The sequence below is a fragment of the Stenella coeruleoalba genome, assembly GCF_951394435.1.
Source record: "Stenella coeruleoalba genome assembly, chromosome: 1".
Taxonomy (NCBI): domain Eukaryota; kingdom Metazoa; phylum Chordata; class Mammalia; order Artiodactyla; family Delphinidae; genus Stenella; species Stenella coeruleoalba.
In genome coordinates, this window is record NC_137169.1 from 129,655,314 (window position 1) to 129,669,966 (window position 14,653).

At 38.3% G+C, this 14,653-nt stretch overlaps 1 protein-coding gene across 9 annotated transcripts in view; it reads left to right on the top strand.

Annotated features, from left to right (window-relative positions):
* KCNT2 (potassium sodium-activated channel subfamily T member 2) overlaps positions 1 to 14,653 on the top strand; it is a 383,268-nt gene that overhangs the window by 340,226 nt on the left and 28,389 nt on the right. For 8 of the 9 annotated variants that reach the window (XM_079945031.1, XM_079945029.1, XM_079945030.1 and 5 more), the window contains one exon: positions 12,598 to 12,699. In XM_079945031.1, the coding sequence (XP_079801157.1) occupies positions 12,598 to 12,699 (102 nt within the window). Of the gene's footprint in view, positions 1 to 7,743; positions 7,783 to 12,597; positions 12,700 to 14,653 lie in introns of those variants that run through there. The other variant, XM_079945037.1, reaches the window with a different exon arrangement.

Consider the following 14,653-nt stretch of genomic DNA (forward strand, 5'->3'; position numbering starts at 1 on the left):
ATACTTGATATACAATACAGTGATTCACAATTTTTAAAGGTTATACAAACTAGTGAATATAACATAAAAAGAAGCAGACTTACAGATATAGAGAACAAGCTAGTGGTTGCCAGTGGGGAGAGGGAAGGAGGGAGGGGCTATATAGGGTTAGGGGATTAAGAGAAACTATAGGTATAAAATAAGCTATAAAGATATATGGATATCAGGGGGAATATAGCCAGTATTTTATAATAGCTATAAATGGAGCACAATTGCTTCTTTCTGCATTCCCTCACTCCCCTAATTAGTAAGTGAATCTGCCCTTTGGAACTCAGGGAAGGTCTAGGAGACTGAAAAACAAAAGGCAGTATCCTGCTCAGTTTCATTGAGTGAGTGCAGTAAGAGAAACTTAAAGCCATTCTTGTTTAGAAAGCATCCCTTATGTCAAACTGCTTTAACAGCATGGAAAGGGTGGGAATCACAGCTGAATGGCTCAGAATCCAAAGGCAAACCCACGGATGGGAATCCAGTGGAACCCATGCTGGCCTGGTGTGGTACAGTCTCCTCCATGACAAGTGAGGGAGGCTCAGCCCATGATGAAGAAGACAGGCTCTACTACTTTGTAGGATTGGAGCCTGGATAAATCTATGACACGTTTGTAGCCTTGGGATTTGTCTCTGGAAAATAGTGGTAATAGCCAAATGATAGGGTCATTGCCAAGATCACACCACACAGTCTAGTCACAATATTTAGCCCAGTTTTGGCATATAATCAGTACTCAAATAACTAGCCCTAAACTCATAATTATAAATTACTATTGTCGACATCATCACTAATAAATATTCTATTGTGTGTATTCAGTTTTATTACAGATCAGTTGATGTAGTAAGGTCATAATTGTGGAAGAGATTTTCATATTGGTAAATGTGTGTGTCTATATTATTGTGTATCTACTGCATGAGGGAAAAAGAAGAACAAAATGAGATTTTTATCTCTTTGGGGGAATTAATTAAAAATAAAATCTTCAGGGCTTCTCTGGTGGCGCAGTGGTTGAGAGTCCGCCTGCCGATGCAGGGGACACGGGTTCGTGCCCCGGTCCGGGAAGATCCCTCATGCCGCGGAGCGGCTGGGCCCGTGAGCCATGGCCGCTGAGCCTGCGCGTCCGGAGCCTGTGCTCCGCAATGGGAGAGGCCACAGCAGTGAGAGGCCCGCGTACCGCAAAAAAAAAATAAATAAAAATAAATAAATAAAAATAAAATCTTCATCCAACCTAGAAGTCCTCTTCAGAAATGTAGAAAAGTTTTGTTTGAATAAGCATTAAACCAGACTGTGATACGCATCTCAGCAATCCACTAAAGACATTGCGAAGACAGAAAGGCATCTTATCCTTTTATATAGCCAGGCAGATACAGTCATTTACATACATGATAACTGTCTTGATCCCAAGGAAAAATAAAATGTCTTCTAACTTTGCAGCAAGCAAAAAGTTACAACTTGGAGCCAGGCACCTAGCCTAAGCTCCCAAAGAGAGAGACAGGATACATTACTTCCACATTTCAAAAAGATAGTTCCAAGGCCCCCACCCCCGCAAGAAAGGCATTCCCGGGATACAAAGCTAGCTAGAAGTTATTCAGACTTTGTATCCATCTCAAAGAGACATGGAAAGGATTTACAATTCCAAGTTATTTTTAAGGAAACTCTCTAGGAAAAAGAAGTGGGAGAGGGGAGTTTTCTTCCTTTTTTGGCATCAGGGAAATTCATTTTTTTTAGACTTATATTTACCCTTGCATCTTCTAGATATTTCCCAAGAAGAATACAAAAAAATCAATACATTACCTAATTATTAGGAACAGAGGAGTTAGGAGAAGTGGAATTGAAACCAATGGTTTGAATGCTGTAAAACCATGGAAAATCCTTTTTTAATTTACTTATTATCATTTTTAGCCATTGAAATAGGATCGTCACATAGAAATGTTTTAGACTGTTGTGCTATTGTGGGTTGAATTATGTCCCTCTCCCCACCAAAAAAGATGTGTTGGTGTCCTAACCTCCACTACCTCAGAAGGTGACATTATTTGAAGATAGAGTTTTTACAGAGATAAGCAAGTTAAAGAAAGCCATTGGGGTGGACCCCAATCCAAAATGACTGGCATCCTTATAAAAAGGGTAAAGTTGGACACAGAGACAGACACACTTAAAGGGAAGACAGCCATCCACAAGCCAAGGAGAGAGGCCTGGAAGAGACCCTTCACTTACCGTCCTCAGAAGGAACCAAAAAATACCAACACCTTGATTTCAGACTTTGAGCATGCAGAACCGAGAGGCAATAAATTTCTGTTGTTTAAGCCACTCAGTTTATGATACTTCCTTATGGCAGCCCTGGCAATCTCACACACATGCCATCAGTGATAATGATAACTGTTCATTTCTAATCAGTGCTTCTTATCACTTATACGTATACAGCTAGTTTACTGTTTAAAGTAATTATCTTCCTATATTTGTATTCTAAGCACAGGGAGGTAGTTTTAGTATTAGGAAACTGATCTTTGTTTCCAATATTCAAATACATTCCCAATAATATTTTCTAGAGTTACTGTTGGCTGAGGAAGTGGTGGATTTTTATTCTTCTGAACACAATTATGAATATCGTTTTATTCTACCTATAATTAGATGCACCTGCACCTTCACGGATGGGGCCTTCACCTTTAGAAACACAATCAAGGTTTTGAATTTAAAACAGACACCAGCTTGGCTGCTTAAGACACTTTTTTTTGTCATGAAGTGGTTGTCATTCAAATTGAAGAAGTGATAGGATTTGCAAGAATGAGTATGGAAGGTTAGCCTGCATTCATCCTGGTAGCTGATGTGTTCTTGGTAGACCTTGCATTCTCGTAGATATGTCGTTGCCATTGCTAATAGAAGGAATACTCTTCAAGGTTTCTCTGGAAGCGACAACTCACTGAAGAATATCCACAATAATAACTTCCTAATGGACCAGACCATCATGCTTTAGTTTGTATTTTTTTCATCTGATCATTCTTTCATCGTTGCTGAGTCGTTTTATTTTCTATTACATTATCTTTCTTGTCTTGGATATTGACATTACCTTACTGCTACTGTTTACTCAAAAGTAGAGTCGTCCCTCGGTATCCATGGGGGATTGGTTTCAGGACCCCTCCCTTCTCACCCCCCCCCCCACCCCAGCAGGGACCAAAATCTGAGGATGCTCAAGTCCCTTATATAAAAGGGTGGTGTAGTGTCTGCGTATCACTTACGCACATCCTACTGTGTACTTTCAATCATCTCTAGATTACTTATAATACCTAATACAATGTAAGTTCTATGTAAATAGTTGCCAGTAGGGGGCAAATTCAGGTTTTGCTTTTAGGAACTTTCTGGAATTTTTTTTCTCCAGTATTTTCAGTCTGTGGTTGGTGGAATTGGCAGGTGTGGAACCTGCAGATACAGAGGACCAACTGTACTTCCCATGTTCAGTCATTGGTCATTGGGTCATTGACACTCCTCCTAAAAATCTGATGTAGCGGGCAGCTGAAACGCAGTATGAGAGCTAAGCAGAGATGGGAAATGTGACGGGTAACAAGGAACCCGAAGAGAGGAAAACAACAATAGAAAAAAAAGAGAAATTTTTTGTCTCCTCTCCCTCTAAAGATTTATTTCATTTCTCTTATTTTGATGCATTTCATAAAAATGAATTTTATTCATGCTTATGCTACAATTTGCTTCAAGACTGCTTTTTAAAAATTGCTTTTGAACCTTCTCCTGTGATGATTATAATTACACTTTAGCAATCATATGGTAATTACACATTGATGTAAGAAGCAAGGTAATGAAAAAGTGAGATGAATAATAGGGTATAATAAAAAATAATAATTGGTCTCTGTCTGTAGTTCCTGACACAGCACTTCAAAAACTCTTGGAATTTTCTAAGTGATAGGAGTGTCTTCTGTTATTCATACCTTTCAACCATGCCTGATTTTATGTTAACAAGGCAACTCATGGAGGGGCCTTGAAGATTGAAACTTTCAGTACCTCCTCACCTCCCTGCTTCCAGGGAGGGGAAAGGGGCTGGAGATTGGGTTTAATCATGTGGTTAATGAGTTAATTAATCATGCCTACATCATGAAACTTTGATACAACTCTGAAGAATGAGGCTTGAGAGCTTCCTGATTGGTGAACATATTGATGTACCAGGAGGGTGGTGCCCTCAGACTCCATGGAGACAGAAGCTGCTGTGCTCAGGACCCTCCCAGACTTGCCCTGTGTGCCTTTTCATCTGTTGTTCATTTGCATTCTTTATATTAAGATGATAATCATTAAGTATAGCACTTTCACATGTTCTGTGACCATTCTGGAAAATTATTGAAACTGAGGCTGTTATGGGAAGCCCCAGATTTGTAGCTGGATGGAGAAGAAGTGCTGTTGGTTTGGAGACACCAAGGACTTGGAGATGGTGGCTGAAATGAGAGCAGTCTTGGGGGTCTGAGCCAACTCTGAGTAGTGAGCGTCAGGATTGAATTGTAGGACACCCTGTTGGTGTTAGAGAATGAGTGTCAGAATAGAAACAGTCATGTCTATAAATCATATATTGCTATGTAGTCAGCGGTAGAGCAAAATAATACACATTGGAGATATATTCTGGGAGAAATAGGCAAGAATATCATTTACTTTTTAACATATTCACCGTCTTAAAGCCAGAAGGCAAAATTTTACATATTCTCAGTTTAAATTCAAGCCACTAAATATTCTCTGAGCACCTACTGTGAGCCATATGCCTTCCGTAATGCTAGAAGTTATGAAATTGAATAAAACACATAGAATTTGTAATTTGACGGGAGACAGATATATCGGAACAAACAAAAACACATTGCCGTATTCTTTTTTTTTCTGTCCAAACAACTTGGACTACTTTTTATTCATAATCTAAGTGCTATCGTGGCTGAGGGAGGGTTTGGTGCTATCTTCCGGATTCATTAGGAAAATTTCTTATCCAATTTTTAAGAAAATATTTACCTTCCCCCATATGGGTCCAGGAAGAATTTGAGAATGCTAATTAGTTTCTATTGCTTTTAAATGTAGTAAAGCACAGCCTGATCTACTCTAGAGGAGTGATGATATGTAATTTATATATGGATAACTATTTTAATGTACAAATGTATCTATTAAGAATGTGCATAGTGAAGTCCAGTGGTTAGCACTCGGCACTTTCACTGATGGGGCCTGGGTTCAGTACCTGGCCCAGGAAGTAAGATCCTGCAAGCTGCGCAGCACAGCCAAAAAAAAAAAAGAAAAAGAAAAAAAGAAGAGTGTGCATAGTATTATGATTTCACACAATAGTTTCAAAGTTGTCACAGGCTGAATGTTTATGCCCCCCACACACACCAAAATTCACATGTTTAATCCTTCAACATCCTTTCTTTCTTTATTTCTGAACCCACAAGTCTTTCAGAAGCTTCCACTTTTCCAAATTTCTCAATTCTCAGGAGCATCAGGGCCTTCACGGGAGAACAGGGTGCAGGAAGCCATTTGTGTGTATTGTTTGTAAAACACATATTTCTAACATATAAGTGGCGTGGTTGAAGTCCAGTTTTGCCCATCACTCCTAGTGTATGGCTATTGTCTCAGTATAATTACTAGGAGCTCCTGTCAAGATGTCCTGATTTGGATGGTTAACTACATAATCACCCTATTTATAAGGCAAGGACCACTTGTATTTTAGTGTAGGAGGATAATAACATTGCTTAGAAGACCCTGCATTCCTCTCTAAGATAAGGAAGAGGGTCCCGCACACCCCAAACTCCTTCAGCATGAACTTGCCTTGGGTTGACTCAAGGGTTTTTTGGGACGTGGGTCTGAGTTAGCCTTGAGTCCTCATAAACAAGGTGGACTCCCTGAGTGTCCATCAAATGCACCCCCTCTAAGCTGCCACTTAGACTGGAACAGATGTGCGTGTACGTGTGTGTGTGTGTGTGTGTGTTTGTGTATGTGCATGTGTGCATGGGTGTAGTGGGAACCTACTCTTTCCAGTAAGAAGAAAAGTGGACATGCAGAGAGAAATGCTCTTTATTACTAGAATCGCCTCCTCTTTCTGTTGGCAATATAAAGAGGAAAAATGAAAGAAAGAGAAAGAGAGATTGATTTAAAGCCACCGATGGCCCAGGGTCCTCTCTCTCCTCAGTTCCTCAGTTCCCAAGCACACACTCCAGTGAGAGGCTCTGATAGGAAACCTGTTCTGGAAGAGCCAGCGCATCTCAGAGCTGCTGTGCAGAGCCCCTGTGATGGGGTACCTTCTGTAGAGACGAGTCTCTTTCTGGGGAAGGCTCTGTAAACAGGATACATAAAACCCTAGCAACTCATTGAAGGCTTTGGTATTTTAATATAAGGATTTTCTGTATTTGCATTCGAAAGGCCACTCCCTGGGCAAGCAGTTTTGTGAGAGGAAAGGCACAGTTAGTTTGCCCAGGACCTGAGAATTTGGAAATAGGATTTGAGGGTTGTTGGTGAACTAGGGTAGGGACAGGGAGAAAGAGGGAGGAAAAGAGGGAAAAAAAAGAAGACGTTATGTCAAACAGTGTAAAGAAGGTCAAGTAGGATGAATGGTGAGAAAAGCCAATCGCTGAGAAAATACGGATAGAAACCATTAATTTATGCCAATAAAATTCTTGACTTTTCTTCACCTCCCACACCGTTCTGCTAAGTCCAACAATTTTATCATCTATTCCATATGGTACTGGATGGACACAGTTTAAAAAAAACACAGTTTCTGCCAGAAACAGATCCCTTCTTCCAACAAAAGCATATGTTCATGATAACAAACCAAATGAAAGAAATAGGTAAGACCAAGGGTATTAAAGTGTCTGGGGTCTTTTAATACTGATTTGGATTTCTCAGATTTCTTTTAGGTATTTTTAGATAAGTGGTTGTTAGGAAAACACAAAATCATCATGGAAGCTTCAGTTGAATCTAGAATTCTACTAAGGAAGCAAATACGATATGTCTGATAAAAAGGTATTACATATTTATACTAGAAGCAATCATAGAAATATTTACTATTGTATTTTATAAAACACAATAGTCAAAAGAAATACTAAAGTCAGAGAAATTTATATAACACAAACATTGCAGTTTTTCCATCTTCAAACCTAAAGAACCAAAGTGAAAAGAAAGGGTATTGAGTAAACCGCAAAGGGTTTCCTTCCTCCCTCTTAATATAAATGTTATAAACTTTATGCAACAAACTTTCCCTAGATGTAGGCAACTACTATAAGTGGAAAGGATTTATTCATTTGTTCAATAAAATTTCATTGACTGTATGCCAGGCATTGTGTTAGTCATTGTCCTGGGACTCACTGAGCTACCTCAGACCAACAGAAAACTAATAAAAAAATAAACAAGGAATTATAGATTTCAGAAGAGCTCTGAAAGTCATAACAGGGTTATATTCAAAAGTAACTGGGGAACGCCTACTTTAAATAAGGTGATAAAGTAAGGTCTCTTCGGGGAGGTGATATTTGAGCTATAATGATAACGCCAGACTAGTCCAGTCAAAACTTGGAAGTATCAGTACAGGAAGAAAGCAAGCAATATCAAGTCCACAATGTGATGCATCACTTGATGTGTTTGAAGAATTACTAGTAATAGAAGACAGTAAGTGCTTACTATACATAATACTTTTAGATGTTTTATCTTGTTTATTTATTAGAATGACAATGCCATGTCATCACCAATATGAACCCCATTTCACAGGTGATGAAACAGAGGAAGAAGGAGCTTAAGTAACTTGTACGAGATCGTCCAACCAGAAGTGGCAATACTTGACTGGTCACCTTGTCTGTCTGTAGAATCCAAGCTCCAAACCACTGTGTGTTATACTGTCTGTTGGATCCATATTTTTAGCAATTGGACTTCTCTACTAACCTTGAAACTCAAGTCCAAATTAACTTATAGTCTTCTCTTCTTCCACCTTTCCTTTTTTTACAGAAGGGCACACTTATCCACCCAGTTATCCAGAAAGTGGGATATCATCCTCATCTTCTCTCTACTACCCAATTCAGTCAAAAATCCCCTCAAATTTAATGTCTGATGTCTGAATATATTTGAAGAAGATCTGTTTCTGTAAACCTTCATTTCTCACTAGAATTGCTGCCTTAACACCCTCGTTTAACTTGCTTGGTCTCCCCATGCCACCTCCCCATTTCCAGTCCATTTTCCATATTGTCACCAGAATGACCATTCTAGAAATGTGGCCATATCACTCCTCCTCTTAAAAAATATGTAAGTTTTTTCTCATTACACTTAAGATACAATTCAAAATTGTTAACATAATTTCAAAATGGGTTCATCGTATGTCCTGTTTTTCCTGGAACTGTCCCAATTTTCACCCTTGTTTTTCAGTGTAATTCTTGATAACATCCTTTTTCCTCTCAAGTGTCCTGGAACTTTAACATCTAATTCCTGGCTTCTGTTCCAGTCTCACCTCTGACCTCTCCATCTAGCCCGTACACTCACACTCAATGCTGTATTCAAACAGAATTGCTTATAGCTCCTCAAGTCTTTTAAGCTTTATTCCCATCCAGCTTCTAGCATATGCTGAACCTTTTGTTTATAACTTTCTGCTTAACACCTGCCCTTCCCAAATTTACTGGCTAATTTCTACTCATATTTGCGTCTCCACTTAGACATCACTTTTAATTCAGTCTCTCGACTTTTCCACCAGAAGACTACGGTAGACGCCCTTCCTACGTGCTACCCAAGCATCTACCCCTGTTTTGCTGCATGTTCTCACCCCGGTGTCTTCCCTGTTTGTTTTTGGTATCACTCACAGTTTGTGAGTTCTTGTAGGCAAGGAAGGTGTCTATATTTGTTTACTAGTGCCTGGGCCATATTCAATGCATAATAATTCTATATTAACAGAATTTATGAGTTCTAACAGGAATTCTGTATGCCTAGCACTAAGGATAATGCCCTATGTAGAGTAGACTTGTCAACACGTATTTGTTATTTGTTAACTGACTAATTTAGTAAATAAATGAATGAGTTAGTGTTTGATTGGAACCTTTAATAATGAATGATTTATAAAATGATACTTATCGATAGGATTCAGATGTGTGGAAAAAGGAAGTGAGTACCTTTCCTTCAGTGTAAGCCCTGAAGGTAAAAGAATATTTCTGTATTTGGAAAATACAGTGTATGAACTGGAAAATGTAACTGAACCAAATTTTTTTTCATTAAATGTGCTATGTAATGTAATTTAACTGAAGCATCTATGTAAATGTAGGTATATAATAAAAGAGAACATTTGAAATATTGGTTAAACCTTTATTAAAATTAGAGAACAACCCACTGGATTTAGGCAATGTATCTTCTCCATCAGTAAATCATTGAGCAGGGATAATGTGAGTGAAAGAAACCGCTATATGCCAAGGATCACCCTGCCTCTGATCCACTGAGCTTACCACAGACTCAAGTTTTTGTCAGGAAATTCTTAGGACAAGCTCTTTTCATGAGGATATGTTGCTTTTTCACAGAAATCTTGCCTTTGAGTTCTCCAGGCATGTATTCCGCAAGAAAGTCTGAATCTTAGAGTAAACTGATTTTAGATTTATGAACAAAAATTTACACTATTGCAATTGTTTGTATACGAATTGGTAGCATCGTGTTGGATGACTGGGTGTTACAAAAGACTAGAGGTTGGCAAATTAATAGTCAGTTTAAGCCCCAGCAAGTACTGTAGCAGTAGGATGCAGAGAGGGAATAATTCTAAGATAATTCTAAGGATAAATGCTGGAGTTTGGAAATTTAATGGATGGACTGGGGAGAGGGATGCGGAGATGGTGGTCAGAGATTCTCTGATTGACTAGTCAGTACCTTTGATTAACTAGTTAGGCAATTGTTCAGCATGATGAGAAATTCATTTTAGTAAAGCATGAGATTATGTTTACAGAAAGATATTCATGATCAAAGTTCATATGGTATTGTATAGACATGCTTTGTAGTGAACTATAGTAGCAGTAATTTCTGTACATGACCAAGGGTTTATTGCAGCACTTCTTTTCCTGCTCTCTTTTTTTTAAGGGTAGTATTAACCAATGACAGGAGTAGAAAATTCAACATACAGATGTTAGAAGGAGAACTTACAGGACACAGATTTGTGATGCTTTGAATGCAGCACTTTTGGATGTGATTCTAAAAGTTTTACTGAGCGTTGTCAAATGTGTAAGCTTCACAGGGATGGACAGCATATTTATAAATGCCCTTCTCTGAGTGCTACCATAGATGTGAAATTCTTGACCTTAATAACGTCTTTGAAAATGTTAAATTGAGAATTCGTTAACTTACGTTTTAAGAATTGGCGTATTGTATTACTGCAAGAGATTTGATTTTCAGCACAGTGCAACCTTCTTTCAAATGCATATGTCTTTTTTTCTAATTCCATTTTGTTTTAAAACACATTTTAAATGTAGTTTTCTCATTTAGTAAAAGTTGTCTAATTGGAAAAAAAAAAACTATTCAGGCTGATAGCTGTAACTGAACTTTGGGAAAGATGTGAACGCTAATGTATGGGTTTAGAAGTCCTAAGATGAGATATTTAAAGCCAAAAACTAGACGGTTTCACACTGAGAGCAGAGGAGAGGCCGGAGTTGGAATCATGTTCTAGTCACTAAATTATGGCTTTTCTCAGTCTTCCTCCGACTTGATTTTTGAACAGTATTTGAGACCACATCTTCCTCTACAGCTGGAACGTGCTCAGTGTGTCCGGCTCCTCGGATCTCCGTCTGTGCAGCCACTGCGCACTCCCTGCCTCCCACCCACCCCAGCCCCACGTATGATCACCTTGGGAACATTCTCCTGTGCCTCTCCATCGCCACCACCCGACCACCACGACTCTCTGAGTCTAACCATGAACAAATTAATTCCCTGTCTAGTTCTACTGCAGCTAAGTCTGCATCAAAGAAAAAAAAAAAAAGAACAAAACTTGATTTAAAAATTTTAAGGGATGAGAAAACATGCAAAAGCATAAAATCGTGCTTTGCCATGTGTCCCAAGCCCCTTGTTAGCTAGAGGAGTGAACAATGAACAGAGATGATGGTCCTTGGCTTAGAAGATCCCAGGCAGGTAACAGAGATCCATCGCCAAGTTCTGGGAAAGAAGACCCTGAATGAGCCGTGTGCAGAGCCCAGCAGGCTTGCTGTTTCCCACCTGACCTCGTGACAGATGCTGGACTTCAGATTCTTAGGGTCTCGGCACTTTATTTTGGCTACTTGCTTTAACATGGGCTGAAGATCTGTGGTTTTGGCAGTACACCTTAAGAACCAGATGTGGCCCCCAATTCACAGGAAAGCCTGCCTATCCCTGCAAGAAGACAGCTCATTCCAGGCATCTCCTAACCACCGAGGCGGTTAAATGAAGCATTTTTGACACCAAGCCTAGTAAATCAGAGACCGCGTTGTGATGTAATGGACACGGACACCAAGGGGGCACCACTTGCGCATCCCTCCTTCTGTCTACATCTCAAGTGAGGATGTCCTTATAGTCTGGATGGGCCTAGATGTGGTGGAATAACTCCTGTTTCTCCCTGAAAGGTTTGATTCTGAGCACCAGCCTCATCTGTCTGTCCAGGGGAAGCCCAGGGGTCAAGTCTCTCTAGTACCATCATGACAGCAAGCAGCAGCAGTGGCCCCCGTCCTCTCCAAGACCCCTTCCTTCAGCAATGCTCCCTCCCCTCCATTCTTAAAAAGGGGGACCCAGAGACGTCCCGTCCCTTGAGATCTCCCAAATCTGCTACATTAGAAACAGGGGCTTCCTCCCATTGCCTCTGAGAGCGAGGGGTGATTTTTTTATTGGCTTGGCTGTGTCTTGTATTTCTTGTTAAATGGAAGTTGGCAGCAAAAGAAACGAACATTTTTGGGGTTACCACTTAAGTACAAGGTTAAGAAATTCCTTCCAATCTTACACAAACATCTGGTCATAGGCCTTCATTTATTAGCAGGCACTAATAGCAACAGAATTTTTCAAAAGAAACCCTCATCCACCGTAATACACACGCAAACACACACACCTTTTTTGTCACTTACAGAAGCTTAGCTGCAGATTGGTATGGTTGGCACAACTTTAAAGGCAGATGGGTAAATTAAAACTCGAATGACAGAAAGCTAGGAACCACTGGTTGTGATCGCCCTTACTTGCCTATGTTTTTTGTCCTCACATATGAGAATATTCAAAAGCAGATATTCTAGATGTTAGGATACATTATGTGGCTTTAGGTTTTTTTATATTTGATGAAATAATGTTATTATGTGTGTTCCTTTTATTAATGTCACTTCAAATCCTGTTCAGAAATAGGTACTAAGAGTAAATAAATGTTTAATGTATGAAAGGATTAAGCTTTCTTTACTACTGGGTATTTTAACCAGGAAAACTTGGTTATGAAAAGTAAAGGGACATTAAAAATACAATTAAAAGTGAAGTCATGACACATTCATAGCTAAGAACCACGTGATAAAAATGGCTTTCTTCACATATGTTAGGAAAATTTAAGTAAATAGAAAAGCATAAAATAGAGAATGCTCACAAATTTTTCTTTTTCAAATTTCTGAACAGAAAGAAAGAGAGCGAGGTTCTAATTTGGCCTTTATGTTCCGACTGCCTTTTGCTGCCGGGAGGGTGTTCAGTATCAGCATGTTGGACACGCTTCTTTACCAGGTATGCAGCGTTTCTTGTTTCTCTCTAAAATGTTTATTTTCTATTTTCTTTAGATTCTATCAAACGCATAATACAACTAGTGTTTCTCTTGGAGCCGTTAACTTAAAGTTGGCTCTGGAAGTAATCCAATATTTTACTTCATGTATTTAATGACATAAATGTGCCTATGAAACACACTGTAAGAAAAAATTATTTCTCAGAATAATCTATGAAGTGATATCAGGCATTCTATGACACCAGTGTCCTACAATGTTTAATGTGACATTTTAATACATTTTGCATATTCCTCTAAGCACATTACTAGACAATAAAAGCTAAGAAAGAATTACTAGGTTAAAAAAAAGACAACTTTCTTTCTAATACATATTTTTTTAGTAAGTAATAGCAAATGATGTCAATAAACTGATAAACCAAGGACATTTTAAACATCTACTAATTATTGCCTACTTCAGAAAAACATAAGGAAGATTTTACAACCACTAAGAACCATTCGGTTTGTTCCTGAATGCCAGTTTTACATTGTCATTTTATCATTCTTAACTTTAGCTAAGAAGTTCATAGAGATTTTATTTTACACTAATATATTTTAATCTTTTTTTAACTCTGTCAGAAACTGAACAAAAGCAATATTTCGTATTCTCTGAATCAAGTAATCAGATACTTTTAAAATATATCCATTAAGAGAAAAAAGATATTCATAAGGCTTTAAGTTATTTGATAACTTTAATCTCAAATTAAGCATTCAAGCATTGTGTTGTCTTTTTTGATCATGTATTTTATGTACCCTCATCCTCCATGCTTGAAGGAATAAACTAATCCAAAGAGGGTTAAGGCTTTTCTACTGGCCTCTGGGCTAATTATGCCTATGACTATGTCTCTGGCCGTGTTTCAAACCATCTGCTTATGCCAGATGAGTGCGGGAACAATACAGCAAAGAACCATAAACACTCCTGTTCTCCCGAAAGTTTCCAGACACATTATCTGGGTACTCCGGAAGCCAGGCTTCTACCCCAGACCCCACTGCCAGGCACACGTAATTCTGATCTCTCAAAGAAGGGGTTCAAGGGAGGGATTGTTTGAAGAGCAGTGTTGCCTCTGAGGGGATTTATATCCATAGCAGTCAAATGCTTGCTGTCATTATGCACCAGTGGTTTTCAGATATTTTAGCCACAGTACCTTATGTTTAAACGAAATCTCATGAGAAAGTCTTTGATATATAAGCTAAGTAGAAGGAAAACCACTCTGTAGAATTGGAGTGCAGTAGTTATTACTTTCCTTTCATTTTTGTTTCACTTTTTTTGTTACACATAGAAATACAGGAAATTGTGTTTTTTCCAAAGCTAGCAGCTGCAGAAAGAATGAACTAGAACAATAATTTTCAAAGTAGTAATTGCCCATTTACCTTCTGATGTCAAATGAGATATTTTAATGGTAGGTTTTTCAGACAGGTAAAGAGTATTTATTTACAGGTTAAAAAGAGATTAGAAATTTAAAATATTTTATTCTCTAAAATTATATAACATACATTCTTCTATTCTTAAAATATACAATCTAATTCTTTTGGTTAATGATTTAAACCCATCTTCTTAAAGATAAATGCTTATATATTCAAGAACTATTATAGATGACTACAATTTTATAGTGATTTACTATTAATGTAATTCTATTCTAGACCTCATTTTATTTGCTTCCCCAAGGAAAACTATAACATAAGCAGTATTATCAATCATAATATATGGATGAGACAAGGGCTCAGGAAGGTCAACTGTCCAGTGTTTAGTGGGAATACTCATCTTCAAGCCATGCATACCTCATTAGATTAATCCCGACCCTTTTCCTGTGGTAAATGACTCTGCATTTGTATAATGCTTGAGTTTGTTTGCTTGTTTCGTTGGTTTTTATTATATCCCACTTGAAACACAGATCGCTTTCATATTTTTAATCATTTTTATTA